Source organism: Stegostoma tigrinum, chromosome 27 (genome assembly GCF_030684315.1).
Source record: "Stegostoma tigrinum isolate sSteTig4 chromosome 27, sSteTig4.hap1, whole genome shotgun sequence".
In the NCBI taxonomy this organism is placed as follows: Eukaryota; Metazoa; Chordata; class Chondrichthyes; order Orectolobiformes; family Stegostomatidae; genus Stegostoma; species Stegostoma tigrinum.
This window is the reverse complement of record NC_081380.1, coordinates 40,390,833-40,414,915: the sequence shown is the minus strand read 5'-3', so window position 1 is coordinate 40,414,915 and position 24,083 is coordinate 40,390,833. Positions and strand designations below refer to the sequence as shown.

The 24,083-nt window shown below is 40.2% G+C and overlaps 1 protein-coding gene across 4 annotated transcripts in view; it reads left to right on the top strand.

Moving 5' to 3' along the window:
* ulk2 (unc-51 like autophagy activating kinase 2) overlaps window positions 1-21,727 on the top strand; it is a 109,808-nt gene extending 88,081 nt beyond the window's left edge. For 3 of the 4 annotated variants that reach the window (XM_048556793.2, XM_048556792.2, XM_048556795.2), the window contains 11 exons: window positions 1,419-1,499; window positions 3,801-4,072; window positions 4,210-4,406; window positions 5,133-5,242; window positions 6,367-6,519; window positions 6,901-7,109; window positions 10,698-10,876; window positions 11,926-12,044; window positions 13,277-13,434; window positions 14,923-15,058; window positions 16,577-21,727. In XM_048556793.2, coding sequence (XP_048412750.1) covers window positions 1,419-1,499; window positions 3,801-4,072; window positions 4,210-4,406; window positions 5,133-5,242; window positions 6,367-6,519; window positions 6,901-7,109; window positions 10,698-10,876; window positions 11,926-12,044; window positions 13,277-13,434; window positions 14,923-15,058; window positions 16,577-16,644 — 1,682 coding nt within the window. In that variant the 3' untranslated portion in view covers window positions 16,645-21,727. The remainder of the gene's footprint in view (window positions 1-1,418; window positions 1,500-3,800; window positions 4,073-4,209; window positions 4,407-5,132; window positions 5,243-6,366; window positions 6,520-6,900; window positions 7,110-10,697; window positions 10,877-11,925; window positions 12,045-13,276; window positions 13,435-14,922; window positions 15,059-16,576) is intronic. The other variant, XM_048556794.2, reaches the window with a different exon arrangement.
* The last annotated feature ends 2,356 nt before the right edge of the window (window positions 21,728-24,083 follow it).

Genomic DNA, 24,083 nt, shown 5'->3' with positions numbered 1-24,083 from the left:
TGGTTTGCCAGCTGCTGTTTCCAGCTATCCTGCGACCATCAATGATCTGTGCACATATGCACTCGGGTCCCTCTACTTCTGTCACCCCTTTTTAGAATCAAACCCCCTATTTTATGTTGTCTTTCAATGCTCTTCCATCCAAAGTGCATCTCTTCACACTTGTCTGCATTGAATCTCATCTGTCACCTATGTGCTAACTTGTCCAACTTGCTAATGCCCTTGTGGAGATCCACGCTTTCCTCCGCATAGTTTATAATGCTTCCAAGTATTATGTCAAATGCAAACTTTGAAATTGTCCCCTATATTCCAAGATCTGGATCATCAGTATATATCAGGAAAAGCAGGGGTCCCAAACTGGTTCCTGGACAACTCCAACACAAACCTTCCTCCAGCCTGAAAAATAGCTATTGGCCATTACTCTTTCCTCTCACTCAGCTGGTTTTGCGTCCATATAACAACTGTCCGTTTTATACCATGCCCTATAACTTTACTCAAGTTGCCTCCAACTAATCTGTTGAATTTAGTCCTGAAATTCCAAATTCAGTTGACCCGGTTTTAACAGCCTTTTGTGGTGGCAAATTCCTGATTTGCACTAACTGTTGTTTGAAGAAGTTCTACCTCAATTTCTTGATCATCATAGAATCCCTACTGTGTGGAAACAGGCTTTTCAGCCCAACAAGTCCACACCAACCCTTGGAGCATCCCACCCAGACCCATCCTCCTACAACCCACATAATCTACACATCCCAGAACACTACGGGCAATTTAGCATGGCCAATCCACCTAACCTGCACATCTTTGGACTGTGAGAGGAAAGCGTAGCACCCAGAGGAATTCGGTGCAGACATGGGGAGAATGTGCAAACTCCACACAGATAACGAACCCGGTCCCTGGTGCTGTGAGGCAGCAGCACTAACCAATGGGCCACCGGGCCAATCTATCCTTCACAAGGCTGTGCTGTTTCTCTTTGATCAATTAATGATCAAGTAATCAGTGATTGATTCAAGTAACTTCACTGCATGTGTTAAATTGACGTGATTTTTATTGCATTTCTTCCAGTATCTTAAGATAGAAAGTGGCTGGTATTGAGGAATTCCGTTAATTTCTCCATTACCATTTTAAAATAAATCCATTCAGTTCCATCCTTCCACTTTTTTTACAAATTCCTTTCACTGTTGATGTTTTGCTGTTTCCTTCACTGTGAAAATTAGTCGTGTTAATTTAAAGGGTCCACCACTTTTTATTATCTTTTGAGAGTCACCCAAGCAAGCCTGTAACTGATACACGTTCTCCATTCTCTGAATATGTCATAAGAGCTCTATTTTGAATAGCTTTTGCAACTAAATTTGTGTTGATGGAGCTGCAGAAATGCCAAATGAATCTGGATACAAATTGCTATTTGTTGTGTGTTTCGGCAGTTGGAACTATCCCTGAACAGCTTAGCCATTGCTGTTGTGGTTTGCCTCAGGGACACGAGTCAAGATCCAGGACACCATCAGGTGAGTGTTATAGGAAATAAGGCTGAAAGTCTCACATTGGATATTGCAATGAGTTACCATTCTCTTATTTGCTGGCTACTTGTTTTCAATTATATGGATCTAGGAATGATATTCAAACTAAACAGAAGGTGAAGAAAGGTGAAAATGGGAAATTTTGAATTTTATTAGGCTCGACTTGGGTGTTTACAGACGGAATACAAATCCCTGAATGCTACAATGGGGCAAGACAAGCTTCTCTAGGTGTAACTTATCATAAGCATGATAAAAGTGTGATAAATATGCTTGTCTAAAGGCAGATGATGTAATATATGTTGGTTTTTTTTTTAAAAGAAGCTTTAAGACACGTGCCACCTATTACACATTTATGCTTTCTGCTGTTCAGGCCCAGCAATCTGGACGCCCTTCAGTTGTTTCACTTCTCTATTGATCTCTCCTCCTCCGAGACAACTCCTTAACATTTACCTGTTCTCCTACTAACTCCTTATCCATGTCGATATGCTATCTCAGTGTAAAATTTAGTCTGACAACTGTGGAGCTCTTTGGGATCTTCTGGTTGTTGTACAATATAATTGCTCCAGAACAAAAACAACAATACACCACAGGAACAGGCCCTTCATCTCTCCAAGCCTGCATCGACACATTTTACCCTTCCATATTAGGATCCGTTTTCCCGTGTTCCCTTCCAGTTCATGTATTCATCCAGGTGCTTCTTGAAAGCTGCCATTGTGTCTGCTTCCACTGCCTCCACCTCTGGCAATGCACTGTCCATCCTTTGTTTGAAAATCCTGCCTCTCACATCTCTTAAAAACTTGCCCCCTTGCAGCGTGAACCTCTGCCTCCTAGTATTTGACCCCTCCACACTGGGGAAAAAGCCTCCTATTTTCCTCTCTATCCATGCCATTCGCACTCTTAAACTTCCACCAGATTACCCCTCATCCTCCTGTGTTCTGGTGAAAACAAACCAGTCTATGCAACCTTTCTTCATGGGTAAAATCCCCTATACCAGGCAACATCTTGGTAAACGTTTTCTGTACCCTCTCCAAAGCATCCACACCCTTCTGGTAGTGCAGTGACCAGAACTGTATGCAATATTCCAAGTGTGGCCTAACTGAAGTTCTATAAAGTTGCAGCATAACTTGTCTATCCTTATATGCAATGTCCCTTTCAATGAAGGCAAATATGCCATAGGCCTTTTTTTACTGCCTTATCTACCTGCGCTGCCACCTTCAGTGATCTGTGGACCTGCACACCCAGATCACTCTGCATATCAATACTCTTAAGGGTCCTGCCATTCACTGTGTAATTTCCACCTGTACTTGACCTTTTATATTGCACCCAGGATATGAAGTCAGTCATCTTATGCCATCAGTATTTTGAGGGATTGTAACTAGCTCTAGTTGTCACTGTTTGGACACTTTTTTTTCCTGATTTGAAATAGCTTCAAATTTACAATGTCAGAATAATTTGTACTGAAGACTAAGAAATGTAGTTTCCAGTGCTTTCTCCTCTTTAAAATTAAAAACAGTATGACAGTTAATCTCTGCACTCATTACCTTATGAAGCTTTTCTGAGGAAATAACCTTTCCATTACAATATTTCATTGAGGATCGAGGTGCACAATAGCTTGTTAGGATTTTAAAACATGCTTATAATATCATTTTCTAAATTATTGTGGTTACTGCTATCCAACTGAAAATTAGTTTTAATGAAATAGGGAATTACTATTGAATCTTGAAGATGGGACAGAATTTCAGAGTAAACCTTTTTGTTTCCATGGGCGTTTTTCACAACAAAGAGTGTATACATTTTTTTAACTGAATGAATGAAAATGTACAATGACTGTAGTATAAGGTAATGTTGCTAGTGTTTAATAGAAGGAATGTTGGTTAGAATACAGGCAGAACTCCCAAGATTTTACTTTGGATTGTGTAACATTACTCATACGGCTCTGTCTTCAATTGCCAGCCAATAAATTACCATGCTCCAATATGCCACTTAGGAGAACCCTACTGTGTTCGTCCAGCTCCACACTTTGTTATCTTGGATTCTCCAGAATCTGCAGTTCCTAGTACCTCTGATACAAGTAGCTGGATGTAGTTCAGTGTTGAACAAAGGCCATTTTTACTAATATTTATTGACAGTTGTGATTTTGCATCCTCAGTAAAATGCATTAGATTTGAAGGAAGAAATGTAGTTTGCAAAACACTTTGTTACACTTTGAATGCCATATCAGTGAAATTTATGTTGACATTTCTTTCCGTCATCTTTCTGAGACTGAGGTCAGAATATTACTGTTTGCAGGCTCACCTTCTCCCCAGCATCACTTATTGGGTGCCAGACTTCAGAGTGCTCCAACTCTTACTGACATTTACCAGAGCAAACAGAAACTACGTAAACAGCACTCGGACCCAGTTTGTCCTCCGTCAGCAGGGTATGGATGTAGCCATTCTCCACAGCCTAGCAGACCAGTCAGCCTGGGTACTTCCCCTACCAAACACATGGGAACGTCTCCACGGAGTTCAGATTGGCTGCATAAAACCCCGCTACCCACCATTATTGGATCACCAACAAAGGTGTGTAAATATTTGATGTCAGTAGAGTAGTTACTTGCATAGAATGAAAATGCTACATATCTTAATTTTGGAGGGTTAGATAATTGCTCAGTTGCTCTTCAGGTTAATTTAACTTTTCTATGCTTGTGCCACCATAGACCACTGCTCCTCTCAAGCTGCCTAAAACTCAAGCATCATCCAATTTGCTTGCCTTGGCCGCGCAGCAAGGACTAACTGAGAGCCCACCAATGCAGCCCAAAGCCATGTTGGAGGCTAGGGAATTCAGCACTTATCATTATCCACAAGGAAGTGCTAAGTCTGCAGCTTCTGAGGAGAATAAAACCACCTTTGGCAGGTACCAGTTGTTTTGTTTAATGTCTCTGTGATCTGTTTTAATACTTGACTTGTATTGGTTGTGTTAACAAAGAGGGTTAGATTTGTCTTCTATGCAGAAGCGACTTGCTTCCAGAATTTGGCTGAGCTGACTGCAGCAACTCTCTCTTGTTAGCGCAGATCAGAATGAGCTTTATCTTGTGTCTGACTTGAGATTGCTTAATGCTCATACAGCTACCATGTGGCATTGCTGTATCTTTCCCTTTAATTATCATGGTGACAGACTTGAATTAGAGTTGATACTTAGAAATCCAGTCTTCCAACTTGGAATTATATGTACTCAAGGAATGCTGTGTTGTTGGAGATGCTGACTTTGCAGTGAGATGTTAAGCAAGACTGTGGGTAAATGTAAACATGTCCACAGCACTTCAAAGGAGGATTCCTGGCAATATTTATGCTCGCAAGAATTCTGACAAGTGTTTATTAGGTCACAAGGATTTGTGGGACTTGTGTGCAAATTAGGTTTTCCTATTTTACACTTTGTGTTGTATTATGGGACATGCTGCAGATGTGAAAGATTCTGTACAAATGAAAGAATTTGTTTTTGGTGAATTTTATAAAGAATGCAATGTTTTGATATGTGTAATGGTTTACAGTAGTGACTTTGATTGCCAAATTTGGCTTAGTTCTTTTTAAAACAAAGCCCTTTGTTAAAGCAGTCAAAATGAGTATTTTTAATCTTTAATAGATCTGTAAGTACAGGAAGATTATCAGATCAGGTCATAAAGACCACATTTGGAGGGCAGACGTATCAAGGCAGCACAGATAGCCTCAATACAGAACGTCCAATGGACACAGGTAAGCAAAATTGCTGGCTGCATGTGATCCTGTTACAAGGAAACCTTTTCAATCTGTCCTCAAGTTACTTCAGTTTTATGTTTGGTACCTACTATCTGTTTTCTTATCATGTGTCTCCTGAAAACTGCTTAAAGGTTCGACAAGCTCTTGACCATTGATTTCCTCCTTTTAAGTCCTTTCATTTCTGTATTTTTTAATACTCTCCATGAGAATGGCAACCTAATAACCTCTGACATATTTCCAGTGATACCAGCCTGGAGCTGCTGGTTCAGACCTTGGATTTATCTTTCTCTCCATTTTTCTGCTGTAAGTTCTCCAAAGATGATAGATGAATAACCATTCAATGTTTGTGGGTGTTCAGGGGAGTGGGGTGTTCCTGCTAGCGTAAGGATACTGGATGAGGACACCTTTTAGGCTCAGCTGCAGTTTCACATCCACAGTTAAATTACCTGCGGGCAGCCATTGCCCAGCCTCCCAAATTGACTTAAGAATGACTTAAATAAGCAACATATTGGAGAGCAGCAGCAGACCCCAGGACCTGCAAGTGCGTAGTTAACTCTTGTAATAGAGGAAGGCAGTGAGTCCATGTAAGAGATGGAGGAGAAATTTTCAGGCTTTTGTGAAGCAGATCAGATCGGTTAAACACATATGATACATCGAGTCTCCAAGTTGCCATATTTCATTTGGATTCTGATCCCTTCTCTTACCAGTGAGAGATTACAGTGTAACTGTAATTGAAAAGAATGAACACGCTGAAGCCGATTACCATGACTGAGATGTGCTGCAGCAGCTTAATCGGTCTTGATTCTTTTCCTCCTCCAGAGATGTCTTGCCGTATAATTATAACTTGCTAGCACAGTTGGTATTAAAAACTCGTATTGGCAGGAAAGGTTTGTAGTGTGCTTGCCTCCTACAGTTTATACAACACAAAACCTTGGTACAATGTACTGCTTGAAACAAGCCTGTTCATGCATTTTAATTTAGTACAGAGTTGAAATAGTGCACAGTGTTTCTGAATTCTGTGTTGTTTTTTTTCCTGTGTGTCCTGTTGAGGTGGCTTTTGCAGTCTGCACATTTTGCACTATTTCTTCCTGTTTGCATGATTTGTTGTTCTTTCTGCCCAGCTCCAGCAGGTGCTTCTGGTTTGACAATGGGTTCCCCTGCCATGGTGATAGGAGTGAGCCCAAGGACTGTGGTGTTCACTGTAGGTTCACCACCCAGTAGTATCACCCCTCCCCATAGCAGTCACATGGTCACCAGAACAAGGACAATGTCAGGTAAGACTTGACTGCTGACAAAGTTAAAATTATACATGGCATTAGTCAGCCTATAGTCTTTGACTCTGAGTCACAGGTTACCTGGGGAAGAAGTGTTAACTTCAAAGTAGAACTTATCCAGACTGGTTGATGAGTTTTTCCTTTGTGATAATTACAAAACCATTACACCGTCATGATGCCAATATCCTCCGTCATCATATGTTTTGATACAGCGGTATTGTGATTGAAAGGTTTATTTTAATGTTTCTCACAAAGCTGAGAACTTAAAATACTCATGGTTTGGAAGTTAGATAATAGCTGCTATTCCATGGCCATGTGTAAAATATTGTACAGTGAGGACAATGGGTTCCTTCTGTTTAACCGTTGCTGTTTCCTTTGCAGTTGGCTCAAACAGTCCACTTGGATCTCTGTGCTCCAACAGTGGAAGAATTTGCATGGGCTCTCCACCAGGTGCTTACATGGGCACCTCACCTCCTGGAGCAGAAGGTCCTTCAAGTTTGAAGTACATGACATTTGGTACCTCGCCTCCTAGCTTAGAAGGATTTATCACATTTGAAGCTCCAGAACTGCCAGAAGAGACCTTAATGGAGGTGAGCTCTTGGAACTAATTCAAGATAAAACAAATGTTTCACTTATTTCTTCAAGTGAATAGTAACTCTGGGTCACCAATCTAAGTGTTCATGCCTTTATTCCTTCAGCATGTAGATTGGTTCATATAAATATCAGTATATTTTTGGTTGCTGCCAAAAATGGCAAAAATCCATATCAAGTTACATGCGCAATTAAACTTCGAGGAATGCGATGAGATTTTCTTTGTAAGCAAATTGAGTTTTTTTTTAAAAAGATGGAAACTTAAAGGGTGGAGCTGGATGAATACAGCAGGCCAAGTGGCACCTTAGGAGCACAAAAGCTGACGTTTTGGGCCTAGACTCCAAAACGTCAGCTTTTGTGCTCCTAAGATGCTGCTTGGCCAGCTGTGTTCATCCAGCTCCACAGTTTGTTATCTCGGATTCTCCAGCATCTGCAGTTCCCATTATCTCTGAAACTTAAGAAAGGACTGTTTTTTGAGATTACTGAAGTATTTAACAAATTATTTTAGTAAAACTTGATATTGAATTTTGGGATGAAAGCAAGCATAGAATTGGAATATGGCTATCAGTTTCAGTCCCTCAACAGACATTGTACCTACCAATTGCCTGACTGTACACAGTTTCATCTATTTAATCTTTTGAGGGACAAATGAATGTGTTCATCTGTGATCCCAAAATTAGTACATCATCAGGCTTGCAACCCTGGACTTCAAACCTAGTTTCCTACAATCCATGGACAACCATGGGTGTTCACTAATGAAAATTTTGTTTTTACTTAATATCCCTTTCCAAAAAACTTGAACATTTTGGAATATTCCATATGTTTTGCTCTCAATTTAAACACCACAAGTTCTGCTCTCTGTCCCATCTCTTCTCAAAACAATTCTGCAGTGTTGCTTATGATTCCTTGTTCTGTGGACTATGATGTTGGAGAGATGTGAATTCCACAGCGGGATTCTTGTGACTGTTAAATGTTTGGCAATGGAACATACAGAGCCATAGTGTGGAAAAACTGTTGGAGCTGGCCTACATATTATGTGAACCCGTGCAGAGATTGGTTAAGATTCTTGTCTCTGCTTCCAGGAGATGTTACCCCCTCCAGAGCCTTAGCAAAAGGCACACCTGCTTTGCATTGAAACATCCCCAATTCTTGTGACATTCTGTTTACCTTGTACCATACCAGACAGGGAATGCTGTCAATGACTGCTGTGTGAGACGATGAGGAATAAGTGAATTGCTGGTGTGAAGTCTCGCAGAACAAGGGCACATCATCAGAGGATCCTGAAATTGAAAACAGATGTTTGTCAAGTGAATTTCAGCCCACGTGACAGCTTCCACAAATTCCCATTTGTTGTGATTTGCAGCTGTTAGAGGAAAAATGGGCTTATAGGCATCTGTTTTCATTGGTATCATCGGGGGAACCACAACCAAACCTGTTTTTCTAGTTAATTTCCTTTGCACCATAACAGGAAATGGCCCAAGTTATATTTATAGTTGTATACTTTGAAAGAGTACATGTTGCTGTCGACAGGAAGGAAGAAGACAGTGCACCATGTTGTTGCTTTCTAGATTGTCTTGTAATTTTTAAATCTCCTTAGCAGTAGCTGATGGAGAATAAGTTTTTAACTGGATTGGAAGATTTTTCTGTTGTGTAACAGTTTTTAGTAAAACAGGTAAAACTTGATGTGTTATACAACTGAATGCATGAGAGAATTGAGCAGTTTGTTTACCAGAAACAACAAAATCTGTTCTCAAGTCCCCTGCTGAATGTTGTTTAAGTCTGTTCATCATGTGACATTTTATGAATGTACCATTTGACACACATCAGCTGCTGTTGCATCATGAGCTTCTGTGCGGTCGAGAGAGATTAGATGGAGTGTAAACAAGGGAACAGCTCCCATTTTATGAGTAGAACTTTCCCTTAATATGGCACACCATAATTCTCTTCAATTCGGATGTCAATGACATTTGGTCTTAGTTTGTGAAGGCGTCATGAAATAAAATTATTTTCTTTATTTTTGGAAAAGGCAGTTTCTGAGTTGAATTATTATGGTAACCTTGCTGTCAACGTTTTTATTAAAATTCAAATGTAAAGCACACCTCATTCTGCGTATTTTAATGCAATTTTTATTGGCCCCTTTGGCAATACCTTCTGCCTGTTAATACACTAGCAGCTAAAACATCTAAACTGCTATAATAGCCATTTGGCTTTTATCACCATATTTGTCCTCCGCCTTTCTCCCCCTATTCATTTGACAGCTTCAACTTAATGCACCTGGCGTTATTCAGTTTCTCATGACTTTCCTTTAAAATCCTCATCGCTATCCTCCCTCAGCCACTGTGCCAACAAACTACTCAAGCTTAGTAATCTGAACCTGTATAAAACTCACTTTGTCCTCTGTCCTCTTACAATGCAATTCCATGCTCCCTTCACCTCTCCCTCTGTAAGAGGCCACCAACTGATATTTGTGGATGACTCCTAAAAATCGAGATCACCTCTCTGCATCTGTAATCTCAGTTGCGAACAAGACTGACTCTGTGCTCTACCTAACTTATGCCCTTCATAAGATGCATTTTATTCCTACACCCACATCCTTTCAGGTCAGTCCCAATTTTATTAAAAAAAACTTCCCCATGCCATAATAGCACTTTCAAATCTCATTTCTTTAGATCGTTCTTGATTTTTTTTTTGCCCTGTCTGCTGGTCAGTTCAGTTTCGTACTCACCTTCACCTTTGGCTTTGCCCCAGTTAAATCCTTGGCATGACTTCTAACTCCACTTCCTTTGGGTACTCACTTTATTGATGAGTCTTTTTGATATTAACTGAATCCAATCAAAGAGAAGCAAGTTTTGAGAATAAAAGTAGATGTATTAGCTGGTCTCAAGCCAGCTCCCCCATTTGGTGTGATCATTGTTGATCGTATACTTCAGTTCTACTTTAATGGCCTATTCTTATATCCTGTGATTTTTTTTCCCCCCCTCCACACTTTGCCCCCTGTTACATTCAAGACTAACAGCAATTGTATTCAAAAGTTCTGTGCATCCATAGCCGTTGCTGATAGGGAACTTTGAACAAAGAAAACACTTTTCTGAGTAAGAAATTTCTCTATCTCTCTCCTAAATAGCTGACTCCTTGTTTTTAACTCTTCACCCAATAAACCATCATTTTTGGCATCTCCCTTGTCACTCCTTTTAAGAGCTTTCTGCTTAGTCATAGAATAAGTCATAATTTTAATATTCAACTTGATCATGCTTGATACGACCGTGCTGAGAGCTGCTGTTTAGCTAAGTTGGCTAGACAACAGTGTGGATCAGATTAACGCCAATACAGGATTCAGTCCAAATGCTGGCTGAGATAGAATTGGACCTGCTTCCTCAGCCTACCCATTGTTTTTACAAAAAAAAATCACAGCACTTTGTAGTTTGGTGAATCATCACAAACGATCTGCTTTCAGGTAGGGAATTCAAGAAAGATGAGAATACGAATAGCTTTTACACATTGAATTAGTAATTTAACTTAGTATGATCAAGTATTGTTGGCTCAGTTACTGTGTGACTTAACAACTTGTTTTCTTTCTCTGACTGCAGAGAGAGCATACGGATACCTTGCGACACCTGAATACAATGCTGACATTTGCAGAATGTATTATGGATATTGCTGTGATGAAAGGAGGTAGTTTGGACTTGGGGACCTCTGCTGCTTCTCTCTATCAAATCCAGGAGAGTGTTGTGGTTGACCAGATTAGTCGTCTCAGCAAGGAGTGGGGGTTGGTACTTGTATTAATTACTCTTTGGAGTGGGCTATGGGGGCGGTTGTGGGAGGGGGCATTGGAGATCAGCAAATCTGCTGTGTGAAACTGTATCCTAAAATTTACGTGGGGTTGAAAACCTGGATGTTTTGGCAATTGAAACTGGCTACTCTGGTTTCCTTTAAAATTCAAAATAATAGACAGTTCCATGCCATAAGTGCTTTACTTGAAATTTATGGAAGAAGCATCGAATATTACTGAGCCTTTGCATTGTTTTGTACCTTCTGACAGCAATAGAGCACCAAGTTTTTCTGAAACTCTTGACAGTGAATGCAGCTGTGCGTCTGTTATGTATTGTAAATTTTGTTCCATTTTGATGCTGTCAAGAGTCAAATAAAAATTCTGCTGATTCCTCTTGGCATTTATTGCCCAATGGTTCATGGAACAGCATTTGTGAAGAAACAAAGAGAGAACTGCAGGTGCTGGAAATCAGCAACAAAAACAAATTCATAAACAATTCTGAAGAAGGGTCATTGAACCCGAAACATTAACTTTGCTTTCTCTCCACAGATGCTGCGAGATCTGATGGGTTTTGCAGCAATTTGTGTTTGTTGTTGAAGAAAGTTGTGACCTCTGTCCAGTAGTGATCTGTAGATATGAGTAAATTCTCTCTCCAAATGGTGATTGAATCCTAAAATGACATTCCCCTTCCAAAAATGTACAGTAAATGCAGATTTGAACTTTGGCTGTCCAAAGGGAGAGGAGCCACCCTGATGCCATTCCTGATTCGTTTCTGAGTAATAAAGGATAGTCTCTGTTGACTGATCCTTCTAGTTATCTTTCTTGCTAGTGTGGAAGCTTTGGTTTGATCCTCACATTAGGTATATTGTTTCCCATTTGTGGCCAAAATCCTTATCGGGGAGCTGAGGTAGAAGTGTAAATGAGGCTTCCTCTCTCTGCATACCATATCTGCACAGCCCCTTTTCTTTCTGAACAGTGTGGCATGGAGATGTTTCAGCTTTCTGGAATGTTCTGTTCAACAGAAAATTTGCTTGTTTAATTTACAGACAAGTGGAACAGCTTGTACTATACATGAAAGGAGCCCAGCTGTTGGCATCTTCTTTGCATCTTGCAAAAGACCAGGTTAAGTCAGGCAAGCTGAACCCATCTACAGCCGTAAAGCAAGGTATTCAAACCACTCTTTTAAAAATGCATTAATTCCAAAGGTGCTGGACTTGTGATGTGTTTGTGTTGGAGTCAGGAAGGGGAAGAAAAAACATAGTGGACCAATTTGCAAGTAAAAAAACATAAAATTGTCATATTAAATTCCTGTGCACTTTCAGAGTGGGTATGATTGTAAATTCTATTCCCTGATTTGTTGGGTGAGAGGGAAGAAGCCTTTCTAATTTATATTCTATCTTGATGCTGTATCAGCATATATTCATCCCTCAGTTATGTTGTCAGAAGCGAAATAACCTAGTTATGTACAAGTTATTTGTGGCTTTCAGAATTGGTGCCACAGTACAAACATTCATTTCCCCATGTTTCATCTAACCTTGCAGTATTTGCATTTGGAATTAATGCAGAAAAATTGTTAGTTCTCAATACACGCCTCCTTTCTGCAAAAAAAGTTTTTTTTACACAAGGTCTAATCTTGTGTGTGATTAGCTGAAACTTTTATTGCTGGAACTGTTCATCACTTACAAATTTTGTAGCTATTTGTGTACACATTAATAGTGTTGTCCTAAGCTACTGTGACATTGAGGAAGTGTCTCTGTCAGCTACAATAAATAACCATTTACAAGTTAGGAATGTGATGGGAAAAACTTCTTCACTGGCATGTTAAGTGCACCTCAAACAACACTCAAACTTCATAGCTTCCAGGACAAAGCAGCCACTTCCTCACCACTCCATCCACTAACTGAGGCATTTGTTCCTTTCACCATTGGCAGCAGTGTGCCATTTGAGAGCTGCACTGCATCAAGTAGCCGAACCTCCTTCGAAGAAACCTTCCAAATTTCTAATCCACGCCTGGAAGGATAAGGACAGTTATCTCTGAGCAAAACGACCACCAACTGCGAGTTTTCCTCAAAAGTCAATACCATCCTAACTTGGGACTATGTTGTTGTTCCTTCGCTGTCTCTAGCTTAAAATCCTTGAACTGCCTCCCCCGTATCACTGTGGGTGCACCTACATCATCTGGACTGAAGTGGGTCAAGGAGCTGGTTTGCCGTTGCCTTAAGGCAGTCAGAAAAGGGCAATAAGTACTCACCTTGCCAATGACACCTCTTCCCAATGAAAGATTAAGAAAAAAAACTAAACAAGACATTTAATGCTATTTGGTAAACTGTTATGAATTGTAAAGGAACACCTGATTACTCCTGTGTTGCAGTAATCCTCCTAACTTCTGTTTTGCAGTTGTCAAAAATCTAAATGATCGGTACAAGTGCTGCATCTCCTTTTGCAAAAAACTTACTGAGAAACTGAATCGTTTCTTCTCTGATAAGCAGAGATTTGTGGATGAAATCAACAGTGTTACTGCAGAGAAACTGATCTACAGCTATGCTGTGGAAATGGTAACTATTACTGAGTCTGTAGATTTTTGAGAGATTTTTTTGACATAGGAATGGCTTATTTGATTTTTGTAGTGATGCCTCAGAGGTGTGGTCAAGGTAAATAGCAAGATTAACTTATTTTAATGACCAGCTGATGTTTTGACGAATTATGAACAGTGAGTCAAGACAGAAGTGGCCTTCAGCTGAAGCAGCGTTAGAAGGCTATGAATTGAGGGCTCTGATTTTAAAGTTGAGCATTTGTCCTTATTAATTTTTTTAAAATTTGGTTTTTCATAATTAAATGAAAATGCTTCCAGCAGTTTGGGATATACGAGGGCTGGAGCATAAGATCTGATCTTTGATGTTGGGCAACCTAAAATTATTATGCTGATATTTGGTTAATTCCAGCTATATCGGATGCAGCATATGGAAATTAAAGGAGAGTTTGATAACAGGAAATATCCTCCACTTGGGTGGGTGGCTAGCAGATAGCAAGCTCGCCTCCAAGGTACTCATCACCCTGACTTGGGAGAACATCTCTGTTCTTTCACTGTCACTGGGTCAAAATCCTGGAAATTTCTGTAACAGCACTGTGGGTGTCCCTGGATCATATGGACTGCAGTGGCTCAAGCTAACTCGCCATGGCTACCTTAATGGCTATTAGGGATGGTCATCGAATATTGGCATGGCGGTGATGCCCACTTCCCATGGGTGCAAATGCAGGATTTTCAGTAAAGATTTTACATCACTGGAGCAGCTTCCGTTCTGCGAATTTCCCAGTGATGTTTACTTTGTATTGCGTAATACCATACAAGGTGGATGTTGTGGCACAGTCGACAATCTGAGATAACATGGTGTGAAGCTGGATGAACACAGCAGGCCGAGCAGCATCAGATGAGCAGGAAAGCTTGGCGTTTCGGGTCGGGACCATTCTTCAGAAATGGGGGAGGGGAAGGGGATTCTGAAATAAATAGTGAGAGAGAGGGAGGCGGATAGCAGGTAGATTAAGGAGTATTGTTGCACTACTTGAATAAGACAAGGTTAAATGCAAAAGTCTCAGATTTTTGGGTCACCCTGAGCCAGACACTCGCCATGTAATATGCTAATAATCTTGGCTGCTAGGGGGTAAAGGACAGAACTGAAAGGCAAATGCACAAATTGGGAAGGGAGATAGTTAGGAGAAGAGGACCTGTTTTTCATTTGCTTAGTGGCCCATTGACAGAGACTCAGATTCACATTTTTATTTATCTGCCATCTTGCTCCAACTGGTTCAACATTGTCCAAAAGAAATGTAAATCATTTTCAGATGAATAACAAAATGTTGGACTTAACATGTATATAGTTTGATAGAAATGTGTGACATTAGCAGTAACATTTAACTTAAAGGAAACTGTTCCCTTTGTCCTATTTCTATGTTATGGGTACAGGTATGGTTCCTCAATGTTGTGTGGAGAATTGAACTTACTGAATTGCCAACTGTTTGTGCTAATCTCTTTGTTGTAATTTTAGGTACAGTCAGCTGCACTCGATGAAATGTTCCAGCAAACAGAGGACATCACATACCGGTACCACAAAGCAGCATTATTATTGGAAGGCTTGACAAAGACTCTGCAAGATCCTGCTGATATTGACAACATCCAGAAATGTAAGGGTAAAAAGAGCGTAACAATTCTGGACAAACCCAAAACATTGGGCCTATCTACCTGTGTTCTGTACTATGTATTCTGTTCAAATGCAAGTTTTTAGAAAGCCTAACCTAGGGACTCTGTGAATAGCTAAGCAGGGTTAGGCAAAGAAAAGTTAAACCTTGATAGCTAGGAAGTTCCAAGATTTGATCTGCAAGTCGAGTTAGTTGATATCCACCATGGAGACAGTACAGGTATTGGGATTGTTTAACCTCAGTTCTTCTTTTTGTGGAATGTCACAAGGGTTAAAACCATTCTCCATTGTGGGAAAATTCAAAATGATCGTCCATATTTGCAGACCCTTCCAGTGTCTCAACTACTTTCCAGACAGTGCATGTTAATCCTTCAATTCTGGCTTCCACTTTCATGCCTGTTCTGTGCTTTCTGCCAACTCCCCAGGATGCTTTGCAAGGAAGAAATGGAAAATAAATAGTATGGAGTTCAAGCAGTGCACTTTTGTGTTTTGATACAAACGTTACCTTGCTCTGTTACCTCCAGAATGGTGAATATTTCAACTGTGTCTTAATGTTGAAATCTATAAATGCAACATTTAGCTATGGTTTGTCATTTGAGTCCATTTGTCTCAGCATTTGGGCTGATTTGTTGTTTAATGGAGATAGTGAGTCGTGGAGGGAGAATATTTGCTCTCTTACCTGTAGGAGATGGAACTTTTATATAATTTTTAAAAAAAAAACCTGTTTAAATACTTAAACGTGTATATTGGTGAACCTTATGCTTTAGCTAAGGTGGTACTAATGTCTCTTTCACCCCAATCTGTCTAGTGCAGTGCTTTCCAAACTATTTCCTGGTATGTCCCCATTTTAGTGCCTCCAGGGTGAAAATTTGGGAGCTGCAAGAGTTGTTGAATAGGATGGATGGGGAAACTTCAATTTTTGCAGTGGGGGGTAAAAGGAGTTAGTGTGGCCACATCGCCTTCCTTAATTCATGCTGCCCCTACCTTCACACACCCATCTCCACATCCTTCATCATTCCCCTGTTCCACTCCCTATCTCCCTCATGGAGGTGATGCGATGAAAAGACAGGCAGGAACCACAATGTATTTTCTCGGGTTTTTGCAGCAGCAGACTTCAAAAAGCAATTGATTAAGCTGTGCCCATCCTAGGGGGAGAAAAGCAAGCAATTGAAAGGGCCTTGGACACCTGTCGGGAATCATTCTGAGCCACTGTTGCCTTGGAGCTTGCAGCCCACGGTTTGGGAAGCCCCAGCCTAGTATTTTTAATGATGGCAATGAATTCCTTGACTTTTAGCTTTTCGGTTGCTGTATTGTCCTACCTGAAGGCTGATGGAGAACCATGTCAGCTACCGACTAGTGTGAATCTGCTCGATGATTGAATGCACAGCACCATTGATCATGTTGTGAAAAACTAAGGCTGATTCTACCTAGTTGGGAGATTTATGGTGAATGGCTGTCACTTCAATTTTTAAAAAGTAAGCATGTTTTTCCACATGTTTTTCAGACAAGACCAGCATTGAACGCAGACTGTCTGCACTGTGCCATGGCACAGTGGCCCTTTATGAAAACTAGCCTTCTGAATGGACCACTTGTAGCAGAGCAGGGACCATCACCTTTTCCTGGATCACGCCAGTGTCTTGGAGATGCCGGAATCCTTTTCGTTTAATGGTCCCCCCACCCCCCAACCCCCAAAGGAATGTTTGATTTATGTTTTGACGAGTTACCAAAGAGGAGTTCTTGTTTCAAAAGAAAGCAAATTTATGTACAAATATAGATTAATACTTCTGGAAAACTCTCTCAACGATGTAGCATTTTCTTTCGTTTCATTTTACCTCAAAGAGGTGAAGTATGGGGCAGATTCACTAATTTTGGCTTAAAAAAGCCACCTATCACTGGAGAGCGTTAATACATGCACAGGAGTAAAACTGAAACTTGTCTGTTTTTGTGACAGAACTCATGGGTACTTGGAAACCTACGTTCAGAAGCATTTTGCTCCATCTGATTAACTTATGTATATACAGTACTGTGCTGCGGCCAATTGGCAAGTTGTCTTTCTCCAAGTGAAACTTCTAAGGTAATTTTAAGACACTAATGATATGATAAATGAGCCACATTTTAAGATTTACCGGGATCCTTGTACAGCCTGTTAAAGGCATGAAATGCCTTGTATCTTCTGCTACATCGTATATCTATCAACCCACGGGAACTGATCATCAAGGAGGAATTAAGCACTTTATGTGGATAGGAAGTCAACGACAAGTCAAAAGGGGATGGCTGCAGCTCACCTTTATGACCTTGTAAACCTGACATCACTTTGGATGGACACAGAGAGAGGGGATTTTCTTGTTTTTTTTTGTTTTTATTTTGTAGCTGTTGAGACAGGAGCTATTGATATCACAAGGACTTTGCTCCAACAGACAACCACTTCTGATTGCACTATTACAATTCTTTGAACATCTTTAATGATATGCAGAACTCCTTGTAAAATGACACAGCTTAAAAGCTGTATTGAAGAAATAGGAAGTAAAGAATACTGTTCCAGTAGGTTAAGCTCCAACGCATTAAACAAAAGAAAATTTCAGATGCTTTTTGGAGCAAGAAGCACAAAGTGCTTGACACTTTAACTAAAAAGACTGCAAAAAAAAGCGTGTATTAATTACAAGACTTTCCTTTTTTTTACTTATTAAATACTTGAGTAGTCCATATAGAGCAACCGTCTGTATATAATGAAACTAGTTTTTTTTCCTCTTTCTGCCAGTGACCGACTTTTAAACAATATTTTTTGGCTGGCTTGTTGTGCATGTATTCAGTGTGACTGTGCCACTGACCTGATAATATTGCTAACAATGCTGTTTGTTCAGACAGTATTATGGAGTTAATGCATTTTTCCTGTAGACTGACAACCTGTCATGCAGACTAATGTAACGTTTAGTATTTTCAGGGGTGGAAAAAACACATTATCAGGACTCCAGGAACCAGATTACAAAACAGTTTGGACTGTTTTGAAGCCCAGGTTTTACTTATAGAGGACAATTTTGTCACTTTTATGAATAAAAGAATTCCGAGTTCTTTTCCGGACTTGTGTACATGTTACATATGTGTGCATCCATGTAAACAAAGTGAACAAGCACAATTGTTCCATTTTTATATCATACGTAATCAGATTAAAGGTTCTGGTTTGGCAATAGGCATCCAACAGACTGGTGAAGGATTGCAATTAAACTGACACTAACAATAGCAGTTGAGTTTGAAAGCGTATTTAATTGGAAATTTTATTTTATTTTTGTAATTTTAAAATTAAATAAAAACAGCAGGCAGTAACTCAAGTATAAGGGATGATGTTTGTGTAGTATGCTAATGAGGCACAGTATGCATCATCTCAGGAAATGATGCACTGTCATATGATCTTGTTCTCTTGCAGTCTTGTGGCAAGATGAAGCATCATACAATGCCTCCTAAATAAAGTTAGTGTTTTTCTTACTTCAGCAGACTCTGTAAATATTCTTTAGCACAATGACCTCAAGAATATTAAATGGTGGCCACAAGTGAAAGAACAGAATGAGAAAGTGTCTGCCATTACTGGAGAGGTTCTAATCAAGTAAAAGCATGGCTGAATTGGTACCAGGGATATTGACAAGGTGTCTCGCTGCAAAACGGAGCAGTGAGCAGGTCAGTACATGACTATATCCAATGGATCCAATGCATATGATGCTGTAATTACTAGAGGGATTGGCTTAGAAAACAGTTGAGGAAATAAGTGAAAGATCCTATGCCTACTTCAATCTACTAAATTTACTAAGCATGCCTAGCAACAAAGGAATAGTGTTAATGCCCTTAACTTGCAGAGAACTGAGAGTATAACAACTTAGAAGAATTAATGAGGGACAGAATTGTATTTGTGAACTTAGATGAAACACTGTCTAATCACTTGGCAGTTAAGGAGTAACAACATCAAAGGCAATTCAACAGAGCAGGCAAACTAAGGTAGGGAAACAAAATAGGTAATTTGGGGTGACAGAGAACCGTATCCCAAAAAAATGACTGAGTGAGTGTTAAAGTTTAAAAGCAGGGAGGTGGCCTACCATATGCTGAAGGCAGGAACACTGTGCATTAACTTCCCCAGGTTAACTGTTATTGGTGCGGTAGCAAAAAGCACAGGTGTGGAAATTGTACCTCCAAAGAGGTAGGAGGCCATCTGTGCAAGAGGGGTCACTTCAAAGCTGTGTCACAGCAAAAAATTTGTATAATATAAGCCAAAAAGAAGCCCTTAAAAGATAGTCGGATCTGTGTAATAAAAAATATTTAATGTGGCAATGTCTTTCTTTGATAATAAGAGGGAACCAAGCAGAAGCTACTAGAGCGCTGATTATAGAGGGGAAGCTAGACATGTGATAAATTAGACTTGTGTGCTCCGGTTTTGCTTTTTACAGCTATTGTACTGTGTTTGGAGAACCATAGTTCGCAAAACTGCATGGGCCAAGAGGTATAGAACCTAGGTCATAGGACAATTAAATGTAACTCTTTGTTATAAAAAGAAAGAAAACACTGAAGCCGTGTATGTCAACAATGAGAAAGTGTAGGACATTTGGCCCCTTGAGTCTTTGGAATAAGATCATGGCAAATCTGCTTGTAATCTTATTTGTGATCGAGAACAGAGTCGCTCATTCTTAGCAGGGAGGCTTGTATTGACTTGTGCCTGATTTGCCAAGTAGAGGAATTAGAAATCAAGACAATGATGTCTGCAGAAGAGAGCTTAACAAAAATGGAAGTGTTTAATTTTCATGAAGCTAGATATAAAGAGCATTTTCTTTGGCAATTATTCTTTCATGAAGAGCCCAAGATGCTCTTGGGAGATTGCAAGAACTGCAGATGCTCTCAACCTTCATTACCCTTTGTGAGAGATTTTGTTACAGCGGTTTAGCCTTCTCCACATCAGCATCAGAAATCTTCCAGAGGACAGTGTCAAGTAGTCTGATAAGACTGGACTCGGTTGTATGTTAGATCGATGATGTCCTGATCCATGGCTGAGCTCAGAATATGATAAGCTGCAGCACCTACAGGAAGCAGCACTTACGTACAACATTTGACATGTATTCTCACATCCAACTATCAAACTATTGTGGATGCATCTAGTGATGGAGCTGATGACAGAAGATGAGCAGCAAAGGGGTTTTCAGCTTCTGAAGCTGATTGTTCCAGAGGTTCACGGTTATAGAAAACCTAGTTTCCTTCAACAGCACCTTCCAAACCCATGACCTTTACCATGTGGGAGGACAATAGCAGCAGAGACATGGAAGCACACCACCTAGAAGTTCCACACCAAGCCTCTCACCATCCTGATGGAAACTTACTGCCTTCAGTGTCACTGGGTCAAAATCCTGGAGCTCCCTGCATAAAAGCATTGCGGGTGCATCTACTCCCATGAACAGTAGTTCAAGGAGGCAGTTCAGCAGCACTTCTTTCAAAGCAACTTTCAGATTGGAATAAATGCTGATCTAGCCAGCAGTGTCCACATCCTGTTACTGAAGCAGAAATGTTTTGCCCAAACTAGCTGTCATCAATGAACTGTTACATCAGTTACAAGACAATACACAATGCTTGAAGGGTGCAGGGCAAGATCTTTCAGGGGGAAAAAAATTTGAAGATGATGTTTTGAGTCATCAAAACACAGACTTGCTCACTGTGATTGAAAATGTAACTTTGCTAGAGTAGGGAATGGTACTCTCTCAGATATGATGTAGGATGAGAGATTAGGACTAATTGATATATGCTAATGAAGCAATACATCACAGGGTGTGGTGAAATGTTACATGATCTTGCTCTGTCTTACAGCCTTCTGTCAAGATAAAGCCACAATAAGATGCTTCTTAAATAAATTTAATACTTTCCTTCCTTCAGGCTCTGTAAACAATCTTTAGCACAATCAATAAGAATATTATGGCAACTTAGAAATACACATTTTAAAAAAGCTAATGCTGAGTTGTACTCTTTGGGTTTAGAATCAGCAGTCTATTATGTATTTCTTCTTCCCAGCTGTAAAACATTGCCTTTTCTACAAACTGACCAGGCAGGCAGTTTTTTATTTTTAAAACTGTTTTGTTTGCTGCACAGAACACCAGATTACAAAATCTTATTTGTGACCAAACTTGTCTCCATCCCCAGATTCTCTGGGCAGTCTTCTGGAGTTGGTAAATAAATTTTTCCACCCTTGAGTATTTTTTATTTTACCTTTTTTTGTTAAATTACTCGCTGCTTGAATACTTGAATATTGAACGAAATTCCTTTATAACAATCATGTTTCATGTCCCAGAGACGGTTGTATTTGACTATATTTTCCATGAACAATGAATTTGGCTTGTTCATGAAATCCATCTAAACTGTTTTATTTTCCCCTTGCTTTATGTTTTGAAAGGATCTAACATATTTTATTTATCTGTAAGCAATTCCATTAATTCTGAAGACAGTTTTTATTTATAAAATATTTGTACTATTAGGTCTTTAATACAGTGTTTCTACCTCTCATTTGTGTATAACAGCATGCATACTCAATGAAATCAGGTTGCAGACACATTCACTTGTTATGTAGCAGCCTTTTTAATATGGCCTGTAAAGATGTACATTACGACAACAGAAATAAAATTGTCATGAAATATTATTGAAGTGATCATTTTGACTTGCTATACTGTCCAGAATCTGAGAATGACTATTCAAGTTTAGTTTTTGTGGGTGAGTTGCGTGAAGTGCGAACAGGTTCATGGAAAGAAACTAAAGTTTGCAGTTGTCTGCCCTACAGCCATCAATCAACCTTGTCTTAGCTGTAATGCAGAATCCAGAAATGGAATCCATCTGAGCAGATGTTAACTTACAATCTCCATTTTTCCTTTTCTGCCCTGGTACCCTGTCTTTATCTCGTAATTTTTTTTTTCTTTTACTCCTGTGCAACTGATGCAGGTTACTTGCCTGTGAGCCTAAACTATAAATACCAAAAGGTTGCTCAATTTGTAACTTGGTGGTAGGGTACTGGAGAGACATCATTATTCTCACTATATTCTGCTCTAAAGTATGCGCATGTCTACATTTTTTCAGTGCAGAATTTTGGCTAGAGTCAACAACATGGGACATGACTTGTTTATTTTTCCCCACTTCCAGAGATACCAAGATTGATTGTAGTACATCTTCCGCTGCCCAGTTCAGACTTCTACTGGCTGTCAAATATGAGTGACTCTGGCAAGGCTACATTTAATTCCTATCAGCATTTGAATTGAGAATGTAAGACAGAAATTGCTGGCAAAGCTCCACAGGTCCGGCAGCATCTGTGGAGAGAAATCAGTAGAGTTAACATTTCAGGCCCAGTAAATCTTCCTTAGGACTGACAGCTAGGAAAAACTTGGTTTTGATGCAGAAGATAAGGTGGGGGGAAAGGGAAAGGAATAAAGGATAGCTGGTAATAGAGCCCAAAGAGAGAGAATAACAGTTAGACAGACAAGAGTGTGTCTCGGAAAATGAATAGCTATTCATAGGGACTGGTAATGGCTAACAATGTCTTATGTGTAAAAGCAGTCCATGTGAAAACAAGGCCTGGTGTGTGAAGGTTTGGGTAAAGACAGATTCTTCACAAAATAATTTTCCTAATTTCCCAGTTACTGATCTGTTGTTACAATGTGTAAAATGTTTTGCACAGGTTTCTGAATCCTGTGTGGTATTTGCATTGTGTGGTGGAATGCATTGCTGGAGAGGATAGTGGAGTCGGCGTTATTAGGGGCATTTTAGCGGCTATTAGACATGTGGTTGCTAGTATTAGGTAGCGATGGAGGTTAGATAGACCTTAGGTTTAGGGTAAAAGTTCGACACAACATCATGGGCCGAAGGGCCTGTGCTGTGCTGTTCTATGTTCCATGGTAAAAGGCACCTCAAGCCTAAATTATTGGACTCAACATTGAGTCCAGAAGGCCGTCTTATTCCCACGTGAAAAATGAGGTGCTGTTCTTCCAACTTGTGCTAAGCTTCACACTCAACACTGCAGTGAGCCTGACACAAATTTTGACCAGGAAACAAGGTAATGTGTTGAAGTGGTGGACAACTGGAAGCTCATGGTCTTTTTTGAAGACTGGGCAACTGCTTCACAGAACACCTATTCATTTGTGGGACGTGGGTGTTGCTGGCTGGGCAGCATTTCTTGCCCAGCCCTAGTTGCCCTTGAGAAGGTGGTGGTGAGCTGCCTTTTTGAACCGCTGCAGTCCACCTGCTGTGGGTTGACCCACAATGCTATTAGGGAGGGAATCCCAGGATTTTGACCCAACGACAGTGAAGGAACAGTGATATATTTCCAGTTCAGGATGGTGAGTGACTTGGAGAGGAACTTGGAGTTGGTGGTGTTCCCGTATATCTGCTGCCCTTGTCCTTCTAGTTTGGAAGTGGTCGTGGGTTTGGAAGGTGCGAATCTTTAGTGAGTTTCTGCACTGCATCTTATAGATCATACACACTGCTGCTACTGAGTGTTTGTGGTGGAGGGAGTGAATGCTTGTAGATGCCTGCTGCTTCAACACACCACCCTGTTCCCTGGCTAACATGACTTGCTGCAGTGGTCCAGTGAAGCTCAGCACAAGCTGGAAGAATAGCACTCATGTTCTGCTTGGGAATGCTACAGCTTTCTAGACTCAATACTGAGTTCAACAATTTTGGGGCTTGTACCTTCTCCCATGTCCTTACCCCAACCCCCACACACCAGGCCTTGTTATCACATGGACTGCTATTACATATAACTCATTGTTAGCCACTGATAGTCCCCATTTAATAGCTATTCATTCTGCTAGGCTGTACCAGAGATAATGGGAATGCAGCTGCTGGAGAATCCGAGACAACAAAGTGTGGAGCTGGATGAACACAGCAGGCAAAACAGCATCTTAGGAGCACAAAAGCTGACGTTTCAGGCCTAGACCCTTCATCAGAAAAGGTTTAGGTCCAAAACGTCAGCTTTTATGCTCCTCTGATGCTGCTTGGCCTGCTGTGTT